The 15,228-nt window shown below is 43.5% G+C and overlaps 2 protein-coding genes across 3 annotated transcripts in view; one reads left to right on the forward strand and one right to left on the reverse strand.

Moving 5' to 3' along the window:
- The window catches only part of NUDT5 (nudix hydrolase 5), a 28,292-nt gene extending 15,524 nt beyond the window's left edge, over positions 1 to 12,768 (reverse strand). The window contains exons 1-3 of the mRNA XM_004049065.5: positions 12,635 to 12,768; positions 3,101 to 3,204; positions 1,768 to 1,835 (exon numbers count right to left, since the gene is read on the reverse strand). Of these exons, the coding sequence (XP_004049113.1) occupies positions 1,768 to 1,835; positions 3,101 to 3,163 (131 nt within the window). The 5' untranslated portion in view covers positions 3,164 to 3,204; positions 12,635 to 12,768. The remainder of the gene's footprint in view (positions 1 to 1,767; positions 1,836 to 3,100; positions 3,205 to 12,634) is intronic.
- Positions 12,769 to 13,038: 270 nt separating this feature from the next.
- Positions 13,039 to 15,228, forward strand: part of CDC123 (cell division cycle 123) — a 55,506-nt gene continuing 53,316 nt past the window's right edge. Inside the window, exon 1 of one of the 2 annotated variants that reach the window (XM_004049064.5) lies at positions 13,039 to 13,187. In XM_004049064.5, the coding sequence (XP_004049112.1) occupies positions 13,114 to 13,187 (74 nt within the window). In that variant the 5' untranslated portion in view covers positions 13,039 to 13,113. The remainder of the gene's footprint in view (positions 13,188 to 15,228) is intronic. The other variant, XM_019034671.4, reaches the window with a different exon arrangement.

Below are 15,228 nucleotides of genomic sequence, written 5' to 3' on the forward strand. Positions count from 1 at the left end.
TCACCATACATTGGGTTCCAACCTCTCTATAGTTTCACAAATATCAGTACATTTGAACATATGGTGCTCCCTAAGACTTGGGCCTTGCCACATTTCTGTATCGGGTTTGGGCCCTACTTATTTTGTACATTTAGTTTTCCATATCAAACTCACTTGGCATCTTAAGTGAAGAGTTACAGTCTTTCATGGTCCATGGATCATACTGTGCTTAGCTTTCTTACTGCTGGGTTTTAATTCAGCAGTGCTATCTATCTCTTAACATGTTTCCCACAGCTCTCCCACATTAGGCCTTATTAAGGGCTTTGCTAGTTTAGTAGATATAATCACAGTTGTTCAGATGACTGGCAAGCCCATGTATTTGCATCTTGACGATCTATTTCATCACAAAGAAATCATGTACTCTTATTGGATCACTTTGCAAATGGAGTTTTCATATTGATGAATTTGTATCACGTGATCTGGTTACTAAATTTCATCCTCACTCTGTTGTACTCCTTTTTATATTTCACTAAGTAAAAAATTTATTTTCATAGTATTTTCTTCTTATAGTTTATAATATCAAAAGATTGCTATGCAAAAATCTGGAAAGTAAAAGAAAAAAGGTTAACCACACAGCTTTTTTCCCATTTTGCTATAATTTTCCTTCCGGCTTTTTCTTACACATTATTTGGCAGAGTTTGAAAAGCATATACATACTTTTCTACTTTGTTATCAACTTAGGAGCTTTTCCCATATTGCTAGGTTGTCTTCAGAATCTGCTTTTTAGATGGCTGCAGAGATTTTACCAAGGGAATACACTATAACAATTCGTTTCCTATTTTTAAGATATTTAGGTTGCTTTCAGTTTTTCTTTTAAAATTTTGTTGAACATTTTCTATACATAAATTTAATTCTGAATACTAATTTACTTAATACTTTCTTTTTGTTGTTGTTGTTTTTGTTTTTTTGAGACAGAGTCTCACTCTGTCACCCAGGCTGGAGTGCTGTGGTGTGATCTCAGCTCACTGCAACTTCCGCCTCCCGGGTTCAAGCAATTCTCCTGCCTCAGCCTCCCAAGTAGCTGGGATTACAGGGCCACCAGGCCCAGCTAATTTTTGTATTTTTAGCAGAGATGGGGTTTCACCATGTTGCCTAGGCTGGTCTTGAACTCCTGACCTCAACCGATGCCCCCCGCCCCGGCCCCCACCCTTGGCCTCCCAAAGTGCTGGAATTACAGGCGTGAGCCAACACACCTGGCCCTTAACACTTTGTTAAAACTGGGATTACTCGGTCAAAGGGTACAGTATCTTTAGGGCTACTGACACATGTTATGAAATAGGGTGTACAAAATGTTTTTTTCCCAATTTGCATTTCCATGAGGCAGGCACGTACCTCAAAATTAGCAGTGTTGTTGTTTTCTCTTTATTTCTTCTAACTTAGAAATTAAAAACAGATTTTACTAGAAGGAAGCAACATGTACTGTTAATTATTCTGTCGCCTTATCAGCTTAAATTAGGTTTGGCCCAAAAGTTTTAGGTCTACACTTGTCTACTTATGGAGAATGGTATTAAAATAGTTTTCTGATTAGTTATTGTAACACATTTACAACCCAGTTTTATTCAGCAACTATAAATGATCCAAACATCCTAACACTGGAAAAACAGCTAAATTAGATTATTTAAAACAGAGTTTACAAAAAAGAAAACATCAAAGTTTATGCAAAACACTCAACAGATAACCTGAGAACCCAAATAACGAACATTTTGTAAGAAAAAAAAAAAAGTTTACCTAGTTTTACCGGTAGGATCCATGTACGTTGTTTTCTCAAGCTTGACCCATTTTCCTTCTGAAATTAACTAAAAGGATATCAGATAATAAGTTGGGAAACTTTCAAACCAAGTTGTTTTTATCTAAAAGGGTTTTTCTTTCACATTTCCTCTGTCCTTCCCCAGACTCCCAATAATCATGTTTCCTTCCCAATAATCTGTGGGCACGTTTTTCAGTTCAGAGTAGGTAGGTATTCAGGGTTGTTTTTTTAAAGGGCACTTCTGCTTCTTTTTGAAATTTCTTGGTGGTAGTAGTAACAGGTGAAAAGAAATGACAGTCTAAAAACTCCTGGGGGCTGGGGGAAGGGGTGGGGCATGGAGGTAACCGGAAGGGAGCACATGTGGTGAGGGTGTCCTGGGACGCTCCTGATGGTCTGTCCCCTGACCTGGGTGCATACAACACAGGTGAGTTTCATATGTAGAAATGGCCATTTCTAGACACTGGTATTTTTCCTGTCAGTGATGACACAGGAAGGCGGACTGTGGGGAAACAAGGTCCGGGATTGGATCTCCTATCATGACACGTGGGTTTCCCACCCAACCACAGATGGACACCCCAGGTTCGTTCTGCCTAGACACTGGGGAGTTCTGGTGTTGGAGACTAACTTACCTACGGCACTATACTGAACTGAGAGGAAAGTGTCACTGCGTATAAAGCAGTAGCCTTTCTCCTACTATCCTATCTTTCACTTCTTGCCAGCAGCAACCTAATCATTTTCAGCAGATCTGTTCACAGACAACATGGAAAGATTTTAAACCAAAAGGAATTCCAGAAAGGTGTCAAGATCAGAGTTCCAAGACGAAGGATTTAAAATTTATCCACTGCAATGGTTCCTGCAGGAAGAGACTTTTAAAGCTAAATTGAATAACACAGAGACATACATTGGTTCTAGAATTCACTGGAATTTAGACTACAATTAACAACGTAGGTTTTTATTGTTCTTAAACACTCATGTTAGGCCATTAACAGCCAAGTTGTGACAACTACATATGAAATATCTGAGTCCGCAAATGCATATATTTTTTCTTCTTCTATCTAGGGAAACATAGGAAGGATTAAGAATTTTTCTGTTAAGAGCCCAAATCTCCTAGTCTCAATTTCACTAATACACAGAGAGACACACCACTCCTCCCACACAAGAGCAAAATGTGCCCGAGCCCAAAAAAGGGAGTAGGAAAAATCTTTACAACTGTCTTCAAGAATGAAAGACCACCATTGTAACAACAGTCTATATATTTCTGCTAAACTCAGATTTATGTGGGGGAGGGAAAGGAAAGTGAAAAACAAGTTATACCTCCTCTGAAATGATATACTGTTTGCCATTCTGAGAAGATTCCGTTGGTTCTTGGCTCTCCATTTTCAAACGAGTCTTTACAGCCCTCAGGTGAGAAATTCACCCTGCAAGATAATGAGATTTGTTCAGGCTAAAATTATTTTTCTGAATTAAACATTCGTCCACAGGCCACTACTCAAAGTACTTAAACGGCAAAAAATTCATCTACCATCAACGCTGCCTGTCTCAGTATGTGAGGGAACTGCCGCAGGTGGAAACGTGAACAGGGAGGCCCGGGGATTAGCCAGGAAGGAAGTGACAGCAGTCCCAGTCACCCTCAGCCACACCAGCCAAGCTCCTGCCATGCCTGTTCTAGGCACTTAGAGGCCGCCCTTCTTCATCAGATTTTTTTTTCTTTTTTTTTTTTTTTTTTTTGAGAGAGTCTCACTCTGTTGCCCAGGCTGGAGTGCAATGGCGCCATCTCAGCTCACTGCAACCTCCGCCTCCTGGGTTCAAGCGATCCTCGTGCCTCAGCCTCCCGAGTAGCTGGGATTACAGGCGTACGTCACCAGGCCTGGCTAATTTTTATATTTTTAGTAGAGACAGGGTTTCACCACGTTGGCCATGCTGGTCTCAACCTCCTGACATCAAGTGATCTGCCCTCCTTGGCCTCCCAAAGTGCTGGGATTACAGGCGTGAGCTACCGCGCCCAGCCTGATTTTTCTGACTCCGAATCTTAAACTCTTTCCAAGGGAAGACAGAAGAAAGATTATTTACCACTCTCCATGCCCACCTCTCTGACTTTTATCCATCTGTTACACCGAAACTTACTTATTTTTTGAGATGTAAGATCTCACTCTGTTGCACAGGTTGGAGTGCAGTGGCGAAATCATGGCTCACTGTAGCCTCTACCTCCCAAGCTCACGTGCTCCTCGCATCTCAGCCTACTGAGTAGCTGGGATTACAGGTGCATGCTACCACAGCCAACTAATGTTTTAAACTTTTGGTAGAGGTGGGGTCTCACTATGTTTCGCAGGCTGGTCTCAGACTCCCGGGCTCAAGCGATCCTCCTCCCGCCTCGGTGTCCCAAAGTGCTGGGATTACAGGCATGAGCCACTGGACCCACCTCCCCACTTACTTTTAAGTTTCAGCATGTATCAAAGTCATAGTTGCAGAGAAAGGATCGAGTAGTACTACAAGTTCTGTTATGAAAAGAGCAGGCCCTTATCCCATTTATTGTATATTATTATTTCCTCTTTCTTTATTCCTTCATTTTCGGACCTTGCCTGTCCGAAGGTCAAAGTCTTTTTTTCTTACCCACACACATGGTTGTTAATTCAGCTGCATATAGAATTATAGACCCAAAGCCAGTTGTCTATGAAACTGTAAGGCATTGTGTAGCTGTCTTACTTCTGGTGCTGCTGTTGAGAAGTCCAAAGCTATTCTTATTCTTGATCCTTTTGCCATGTGAACTGTCTTCCTCCTCTGGAAGCTTGTAGTTAGTCACTTTCATGTCGATGTTATTGTACTGGGAAGTGAAGTGGGTCCCTTCAATCTGGAAACTTCTTACTATGCTTCTTTACAGGGAATTTTTTTCTTGAACGACTTCACTGATAATTTCCTCCCCTGTGTTTTCTCTGTTGTTTCTTTTAAGAACTGTTACTTGGACCAGGCACAGTGGCTCACACCTGGAATCCTAGCCCTTTGGGAGACCAAGAGTCTGAGACCAGCCTGGGTAACATGGCAAAACCCTGTCTCCACAAAAATAAAAGATAATAAAATTAGCCGGGCATGGTGGTGGGCACCTGTAGTCCCAGCTACTCGGGAAGCTGAGGCAGGAGGGTCACTTGGACCCAGGAGTTGGGGGTTGCAGAGAGCCGAGATCACACCACTGCACTCTTATGTTCCATGGTTCTCTAACCTACCCCACCTAACTTTGGCTTCAAAGAAAATACAGCCCACCCAACATCAACTCTCTTCCCAACTGTCCTAAAGGAAAAAGTGAGTCTGCTCTTTGTTTCTTCTGGGACCCAAAGTGATCATACTACCCATCTGATCTTCAATTTGTCCCCAAGACAGCAAGCTTCCCTATTCTAAAATACAATCAGTAACAAAACCAACTGTATGAATATTCATAAAGTACCTTTACAAATCAAATATCTGATTGACTATCATAGGTAACCCTTGTGGCCAACCTGTGAAAGGTGAGATGATGTTTTAGGAAAGTGGCGGTGAGGCCGGGCGCGGTGGCTCACGCCTCACGCCTATAATCCCAGCACTTTGGGAGGCCAGGGCGGGTGGATCACGAGGTCAAGAGATGGAGACCATCCTGGCCAACATGGTGAAACCCTGTCTCTACTAAAAATACAAAAATTAGCTGGACGTGGTGGGGTGCGCCTGTAGCCCCAACTACAGGGAAGGCTGAAGGAGAAGAATGGCTTGAACCCAGGAGATGGAGGTTGCAGTGAGCTGAGATCGTGCCACTGCACTGCAGCCTGGCGACAGAGCAAGACTCCATCTTAAAAAAAAAAAAAAAAGTGGTGGTGAGAGGGACAAAGACCCTCACTCCCCCGGACCTCATTTTCCAGTGAGGAGAAAGGAAAAACAGTGAGGAAGAACACAGAATTTATGTCAAGTGACTCAGCGTTTCATGAAGAAAGATTAAAAAGGATGAGAAGTGTGGGGAAGATGGTAAGAGTAATCTACACGGAGTGATCAGGCAGGGCCTGTTTAATTTGGTGACTTCTGAATGGAGACCTGAAAGCAATAAGGAAGTAAACCATGTAGAAGTTTAAATATTTAGAGACAGACATTAGCATATCGAAACCTGCAGCCCTACTAAGAAAACAGGCACTTATTCCTTTGAAAGTACCATAGATGATAATTTATTAGGTAAACTTTTTTTTTTTTGAGATGGAGTTTCGCTCTTGTCGCCCGGCTGGAGTGCAAAGGCATGATCTCGGCTCACTGCAACCGCTGCCTCACGGATTCAAGCGATTCTCCTGCCTCAGCCTCCTGAGTACCTGGGATTACAGGCTCCTACCACTGCGCCCGGCTAATTTTTACATTTTTAGTAGAGATGGGGTTTCGCCATGTTGGGCAGGCTGGCCTCGAACTCCTGACCTCAGGTGATTCACCCGCCTCAGCCTCCCAAAGTGCTGGGATTACAGGCGTGAACCACCGTGCGTGGCCGCTAAAAGAGAGTATTTCTTTGGAATGCAATCAGCCTCAAAGGGAAACAGTATCGTGCAGCAATCCATTGATTCCGTGAATGACAAAAATGAGCTATTTCAAAAGCATATTCTTTACTATGAGATTCCCAAACATTTCAGAAGGACTGTAAAAGTACCTCAGAAATTTTTAGAAACAGAAAAGGAATGTTGTTTTTAGCACCATTTCAAAAGCAGAAGCCAAATAGTGCCATTCGGGGGCCAGTCACTACCAGCAACATGCTGCAGAAAGAATGAGAAATGAGCTTTAAATTCCATGCTTTGTAAGCCAGCGTCTCCACCACTGCAACGGAGTTTGCCTTAACTGACTTAACGCTATTTCAAGATTTAAAAGCAAACTTTGATATAAATTTTATCCACTTCGTTGGTTAGAATTTAAGGTAATTTGCATTTTGCCAATATGTGTATGGTATGAAAAAGATACATGTACACGATGTTGAGTGTTCTACAATTTTTTTTTTTTTTTGAGACAGAGTCTTGCTTTGTCGCCCAGGCTGGAGTGCAGTGGCGCGATCTCCACTCACTGCAAGCTCCGCCTCCTGGGTTCATGCCATTCTCCTGCCTCAGCCTCCCAAGTAGCTGGGATTACAGGTACCTGCCACCATGCCTGGCTAATTTTTTGTATTTTTAGGAGAGACGGGGTTTCACCGTGTTAGTCAGGATGGTCTAGATCGCCTGACCTCGTGATCCGCCCGCCTCGGCCTGCCAAAGTGCTGGGATTACAGGCGTGAGCCACCGCGCCTGTGAGTGTTCTACAATTTCATTTATGATTTTCCTTAGTCTTTAAAGTCACAAGCTGTTTTAATTCTCATAAATCGTTTTAACTCAGTTCAGTTTGAACACTGGAGGTCTAGGATGTGTTGGATGTGTAATTCTCCAGAGCATAAAAAAAACACTAGTGAGGGGAAATGCTGTAAGATTTTTAGACGTCTTGCACAGTGGCAGGCAGAAGTCTCTAACTAGCTTCGAGAGCACCAGCAGTGGAAACGTCTGTGTATATACTCAGTGCACACTGACCACTATGCTTGCCCTTGAGCACGTTACAGTTTAGCAAGCACATCTGGGGCAAAGACCTGCCTCAGAGACACCACCATACCAGGATGTTTTAAAGGAGGGACACACACATTCACTTGGGAGGCAGTGAGGAAAATGATAAAGCCTTTTTTTTTTTTTTTTTTTGAGACTGAATCTCGCTGCAACACCCAGGCTGGAGTGCAATGGCGTGATCTCGGCTCACTGCAACCTCCACCTCCCAGGTTGAAGCAATTCTCCTGCCTCAGCCTCCTGAACAGCTGGAATTACAGGCCTGTACCACCACACCCGGCTGATTTTTGCATTTTTAGTAGAGACGGGGTTTCACCATATTGGCCAGGCTGGTTTCGAACTCCTGACCTCAAGTGATCCGCCCACCTCGGCCTCCCACAGCACTGGGATTACAGGGGTGAGCCATCACACCCAGCCAAGATTTTTAAAAGATAGTTTGATGTGAAGACATGGTTTAGAGACCAAGAGTGCAGGGAAAGCATTCCAACTAGAAGACACCACATGAACAAAGGCAGAGACACCGGGGCAAGGGTGAGAAATTCTGAGTGTATGGCGAGCTCTGTGGTTCTCAAGCTCCTCCTCCACTTTCTCCTTTAAAAAACAAAGGAAAGGCCGGGCACAGTGGCTCATGCCTATAATCCCAGCACTTGGGGAGGCTGACGCGGGTGGATCACGAGGTCAGGAGATCGAGACCATCCTGGATAACATGGTGAAACCCCATCTCTACTAAAAATACAAAAAAATTAGCCAGGCTTGGTGGCGGGCGCCTGTAGTCCGGGCTACTCAGGAGGCTGAGGCAGGAGAATGGCATGAACCCGGGAGGTGGAGCTTGCAGTGAGCCAAGATTGCGCCACTGCACTCCAGCCTAGGCGACAGAGCAAGACTCCGTCTCAAAAACAAAAACAAAACAAAACAAAAAAAACCACAAAGGAAAAACCACCACCACCACAAAACTCCCAAAACAACTCCACATATAATGATGATTTGCGAACACATTTCTAAGGCCATACACAGATTTGGCTGGATCTCTGCCCCCAAAACTGCAGGCCAACAAAGCACACAAAGCTAACTGGCATGGCACAAATTACTGTTGTGATATGAGGTAGTTTTGGGGGCCAGTGCCATGCATTGCATGTGCCTATAGTCCCGGCTACTTGTGGAGGCTGAGGTGGGAGGATCGCTTGAGCTGAGGAATTCATGATGACCCTAGGAAACACAGTGAGACCCTATGTAAAAAATGAAAAAACAAACACCAAAATAAACTAATTTTGGGGTTAGGCAGCAAGTACAGCCCTCTATGGAAAGGTAGGAAGTGATTAATTTTTCACCAACTTCAGTATGCCAGTATTAGTAACAACAGCTGCATAAAGAGTTAAGTGGGAGTTTAGATTCCAGAAGTTAAACTACGAACTCAAAAGCCTGGTTCTGCAGTTGGCACTGAGGCTCATTACTCAATCACCGTACCCGAATCCCGGCCATCTGCTGAGGCTGCAAAGTGAAGCAAAAAATCCTAACAAGAAATTGTATGTTGGCTAGGTCTCTCCCTGATAAAAGATGAATATTGTTAATATCAACAATACTCAACCAAATACAAGATGCAGGAGCCCACATCATAAGCAGAGCCTCTGACTGACAAAAGAGGGTCAGGCACTTGGAACAGTTTAATAATTGAATAGGGAAATCAACAAGGCACTTTGAAAGAAATTAAGTGGGGAGCTGAGGCAGGAGAATCGCTTGAACGAGGGAGGTGGAGGTTGCAGTGAGCCGACATCATGCCACTACACTCCAGCATGGTGACAGAGTGAGACTCTGTCTCCAAAAAAAAAAAAAAAAAAGAAAAGAAAAGAAATTAAGTGGGAGAGAGGATCAATTTTTTTTGCAGTAATAACTTACTTTATGATTGTCTTGTTAAAGTCAGGCATCAAATTGGGCATGTCTAAAGTGGCAATCTACATTCTGGCAGAATAATTACAAAGAAAAGTCACTTGATTTAGAAGGAACAAAGAATCAAATAATTTGTAGTTATATTTAATAATTTTGGTCATAGTTAAAAATTTTTAAATTCTATTTTTAAAAGATAATATTCTGGCCGGGCTTGGTGGCTCATGCCTGTAATCCCAGCGCTTTCGGAGGCCAAGGCAGGTGGATCACTTGAGGTCAGGAGTTCGAGCCTAACCAACATAGTGAAACCCCCCGTCTCTACTAAAAATACAAAAAATTAGCTGAGTGAGGTGGCACACGCCAGTAGTCCCAGCTACTCGGGAGACTGAGGCACGAGAAAAGCCTGAACCTAGGAGGCAGCAGTTGCAGTGAGCCAAGATTGTACCACTGCATTCCAGCCTGGGCGACAGAGCGAGACTCTGTCTCAAAAGAAAAAAAAAGGATAATATTCTGATGTATCCTTCTTTTGTGCCATTTATGGTAAAAAATTTGGGTACCCACAATTGAATTCACTTATGGGTTTTTTTTTTTCATTCTCTTCAGGTGTGGCAGTTGGGTGGGCAGGGAGGAATTAACGTTTACTGAAATTATGCTACTTGGTGATCTCCAGGAATCATTTAGCAGGTGGATTATAACCCTCACATTTAATTCTGGTTGAGCAAGAGTGAACTGACTGTAATGACCCTTGGGAAGGTGAATTGGTTACAGACGTATAGTAACGACACTGTAAAGATAGTCCAGGCAGGAGATAACAGGTCTGGAGTAGAGTGGTAGCCGTGGCAAAGTGACATTTAATTTCCACGAAGACGGTTTTAAGGGAGACTAGGACATCGGAAGACAAAAGGGGTGATGCAGAGCTCAAATCTGTACACACTTGTTTGAGGTGATAGCAGACATCCAGATAAAGAAAACCAGCAGACAGGTGAAAATCTTAATCTAGGATGATTAGTCATGCTATGGATTCAGAGAAAGAAATGTGTTTTTTCATTACTTCATTAGGAATTGCACAATAAATCTCCTCCCCCATAATCACATGACTACTGACTTTTCAGCATGCAGGAGAAAAAGCAACTATTTCCACTGTTGAAAGGTTTTATTGGAGAAACTTGATGAATACAATGACTTCATGGCTTAGTGAAGACAACCACGGTGGTTAAAATACAGTGAACCCTCATTTAGCTGTATCCATTCAAAGTATTTGAGCATCTCCTATGTATAATGTCAATTTATTTGATGCTGGTTAAATGTGTAACAAGTTACTTAAAACCAACTGTAATACCAAAAAGTCATTGAACACACTTCTAAAGTATACTGCCTGAATAAAAGGTATCTATAAAAATTCCTTCCCTGTAGTATCTATATATTTAAGCTTACAAACTTAGCTGCTTTTCTACACACAACTGCAATTCTATATTAAAGCTTTGCAACTGCCTTAATCTCTACACTCTTTTTTTTTTTTTTCCCCGAGACGGAAAAAAAAGAGTCTCGCTCTGTTGCCAGGATGGAGTGCAGTGGCGCGATCTCGGCTCATCGCAACCTCCGCCTCCCGGATTCAAGCGATTCTCCTGCCTCAGCCTCCCGAGTAGCTGGGACTACAGGCATGCGCCAACACGCCCGGCTAATTTTTGATATTTTAGTAGGGACGGTGTTTCGCCATGTTGGACAGGCCGGTCAAACTCCTGACCTCAGGTGATGCGCCCGCCTCGGCCTCCCAGAGTGCTGGGATCACAGGCATGAGGCACCGCGCCCGGCCTATGCTCAAATGTTTCTTGGGCTGTTAAAGTACTGCTCCTCGCAGAAGGGCTATGTTCCCGGGATCTATTCTCTTCCGTACATTCATTCCTATCTTCATTAGAAAACATCTGACCTAAATAAATCCCCCATCGATGCTAACATCTTCCGCTGCAATTTTTTACTTTCTAAGTCAAATCAAAACAATTATTTGAGCGACCGCTCCTGTCTGCCATTAAGTCTTTCTGGCACCACCCTCCAGACATATATACAATATTGCTTCTTTCCCTCAATTCAGAAAGGACTGCATAGTTCCAGATCAAGGCATAAATGAATCATGACTGTCCAACCCCCACCAACATACTCTGCAACATTATAATCTATTTACCTCTGCTTTGAAAATGTATTCTTTAAAGCACTGCTTCCAACTAGCCACTTAGCCAGTAACATTTTTGAGAAAAACAAAACACAACCTAAAACAATGTATATATTCCGGGGGGAAGAGTTTCTAATTCAAAATACGCAGATAATTGTTTATTATTCTAAGGAACACCCTTCTGAAGAGGCCTGCAGTCGGTGGGGCTGTTTCTAATTTAAAACTACTTAGATGAACCAGGAAGAATGTACATTTAAGGAGATACTTTTAGACACAGATGCCTCGCGCAAGCCTAAAGCTCGTGTGGTAAGCGACACGACTAGGGGTTAAAAGCGGCTGGTTGGTAGGCCCGGGGCGGTGGCTCACGCCTGTAAACCCAGCACTTTGGGAGGCTGAGGCGGGCAGATCACCTAAGGTCAGGAGTTCGAGACCAGCCTGGCAAATATGGTGAAACGCCGTCTCTACTAAAAATACAAAAATTAGCCGGCGTAGTGGCGCGCGCGCTCTCAGCTACTCGAGAAGCTAAGGCAGGAGAATCACTTGAACCCAGGAGGCGGAGGTTGCAGTGAGCCAAGATTGCGCCACTGCACTCCAATCTGGGCACAGAGTGAGACTCCGTCTCAAATAAATAAATAAAAGCAGCTAGTTACTTCTCATTCTTTTAACGAAACAAACAAAACTGAACTTTGCTGGGTGACAGGAGTGAAGCAAAGGAAAAAACGATAGTACAAGTTCGATTCGAATTCTTCCAGTCTTATGATTCGATCATCGCAGGAATACTGATAAAAATCTGCGTTTTTTCCAGGTTGACAACTTTTGCGAGGCCAGACTAAACGAATTCAGCGCTCCAAGGAGACTCCTCTTTCCTCTGCCTTCTCACATTTACCTCTCGCCTTTTACCTCCCAAAGTCGAATCCTCCAGGATCGTACAGGCGGTATTCCCTCTACCAAGCATTCTACTCCTCTGCAGATGCTGCAATCCTTACACTGGAACTAACACTTAGCTGTGGTGTTCCCCGCTTTCTTTACTCGGAGTAGCCCAGGCTCTTCCTCTCCAATCCCCAATTTCCCTCCAATCCCCAGTTTCCCTCTTGGGCGCCTGGACGCGTGCCCAGCCGCAGCCTGGGAGACACCGCGCGGCTGCACGCACCATGCAGATGTGGTCCCTTTCCCCTTCTTCTTCTCCTCCCCAAAGAGATTTTGTGCTGTGACTGGCTTGCCCCGGTTACTTACTCCAAGGTGTAGGGGTGAAGAACGGAAGAGGACGAAATAACTAGCTGGAGGCAGCAGTGTCAGCCGATGCCGGTGCCACGGCTCGAAACACGGGCGCCTCTCGCGGTGCTAAAAGGATGGGCGCGCACCCTCCTCCCGGCATCCGTAGAACCCCCGCCTTTGACCTAGCTTCAGGAGATTACTTTCCGGGTCAGCGTGCGTTTAGGGCGAAGACGGAGTTGTAAACTTCTTAAAATTCCTCTCTCGACACTTCGGTAATTCCTCTTTCGAGACTAAAGCTCTTTTTGTATGCGTGTGTGTCAAGCGTATGCCCCGGGATTCTCCTTCTCCGCTTCCTTTTCTCGGTCTTCCTTCTTGCTTTAGGGACCGGAAGAGTCCTTAAACCAAAATAGCTCGGCGGGCACTTCCGGGGCCGGCGCCCAGGGTTCCGGGAGGGTGCAGGCAGGAGAGGGAAAGGCAGCAGCGGCGGCAGCTGGAGGATGAAGAAGGAGCATGTGCTGCACTGCCAGTTCTCCGCGTGGTACCCGTTCTTCCGAGGCGTTACCATCAAGAGGTGAGATGGGAGGGGGTTCGCCCGGCCGACGGGCAAAAGGGAACTGCGACTTCTGAGCGAATCTTTACTGCTATCCAAAAAAATGCAGGCCTTCTAGCGACTGCATGGGAGGGAGTGTGTCGAGAGGGAAGTAGATCAGCAATTGTCTGCGTCCTGTTGCGAGCCAGCGAGTGTGCTGGCTAGGAGGGTCAGTTGTGGTTTTCAGTGAGGGTCGGAGGCGGGAGGAATAGTGGATTAACCTAGTTTAGGCTTGGGAGTTCACCACCACTACTTTTAGAATGGCCCCAGGCGCAAGGTGATCACTGCCTAAGTGCACTCGGAGAATTAATTGCTTTTCGCCATCACCCCAGAGGATGGAGATTGGGAAGGTGAAAGGATACGTAATTACAGTTAGATACGAGAACAAGTTCACAGATATGTCGTACAGCATGGAGGCTATAGTTAATGACGATATAAGTATTCTTGAAAAACGGAGAGTGGATGTTAGTGTTCTCACCACAAAAATAACTATGTTAGGCAATGCATTTGTTAGCTAAATTTAACTATTCCACAGTGTATATATATATATATATATATATATATATATATATATATACTTAAAAACATCAGGTAGGCGGCAAGCATTAATATATACAATTTCATCTCTCAGTTTTTTTAAAGGTGTTGATAGAAAATCTGGGGTTTGCACTTAACTGATTTTCTGAGCCAACATTTCAGTAATTGCTGATTCATTATATAATGGTTTCATTCAATAAAGATCGGATATGTACTTGAAAATGTGTAACTGGCTTAGAATGGTTAAAATGTATAAGAAAAGTTTCAAGTTCTTAAATAGTATTGGAATGTGTGGCAGAACCTTAGATTCATTGTACTTAACAATTTCGCTTGTTAGCTTTGTAAGAGTAAAATACTTAGGAAGGCTTATTTGTAATCAGCAAATAGACATATTAAAAAAGAAAATTGAGTGGTTTATAAATAGAATTTAAAATTTTAAAGAGACTTTTAAGTTGCAAAGTTTCACTTGAAATTGGTTAAAATTTAGTAGATTTTCAAACATAATAAGATTTGTTAGAAGAAATTAAAAGCCTGAAGAAGAACTAGATTTTTTTTTTGAGACAGAGTTTTGTTCTGTCGCCCAAGCTGGAGTGCAGTGGCAGCGATCTTGGCTCACTGCAAGCTTCGCTTCCCGAGTTCACGCCATTCTCCTGCCTCAGCTTCCCGAGTAGCTGGGACTACAGGCGCCCGCCACCACCCCCGGCTAATTTTTTGTATTTTTAGTGGAGACGGCGTTTTGACCGTGTTAGCCAGGATGGTCTCGATTGCCTGACCTCGTGATCCGCCCGCCTCGGCCTCCCAAAGTGCTGGGATTACAGGTGTGAGCCACCGCTCCCGGCCAGAACTAGATTTTTGAATGTGAAATTGTACCTTTGATAAATCAAATACTTATTTTTAAAACCGAAGTTTTTGCTCTGTCGCCCAAGCTGGAGTGCAGTGGCAGTGATCTTTTATTTATTTAAAAATAAATAAACATACTTATTTTTAAAACCGAAGTAGCCCATGAATGCTCTTTTTTCTGCAAAAAACCATTTGCAATGTGCCAAAAAAAACTTCTTCCATAAATAAATGAGACGTGTTATAAGTCATTGATGTTCTGTTAACTTCGGGAAAGCAGGCTGTGATCTTTTCCACTTTTTGAAGATGTATATGCCTCAAAATCAAAATAATACCAGCACTCTTAGGTATCTGTGGTAGGGCTTTTTGATAATTTATTATTTCAAGGTAAAAAACAACTTATCCCATAAGTTTTTAAGAGACTTCAGGTATGGCTTTGCCATCCTTAATTATGATTACCTGAAACAAATTAAGCTAAAGCATGCCTAGTTTAAGCAGCTTTATATCTCTGGTGATCAGTTGAATAGAATGCCAGCAAGACACATCCAGAAGTATCATGAATTCTTAGCGGTAGGTGCTCATTGCCAACCCAAGAATGGTTTCCAGATCTTGACTCTACTTCTGCCCTCTATCTTTAGAAGGTGACCAA

The sequence above is a fragment of the Gorilla gorilla genome, chromosome 8, assembly GCF_029281585.2.
Source record: "Gorilla gorilla gorilla isolate KB3781 chromosome 8, NHGRI_mGorGor1-v2.1_pri, whole genome shotgun sequence".
Classification (NCBI taxonomy): Eukaryota; Metazoa; Chordata; class Mammalia; order Primates; family Hominidae; genus Gorilla; species Gorilla gorilla.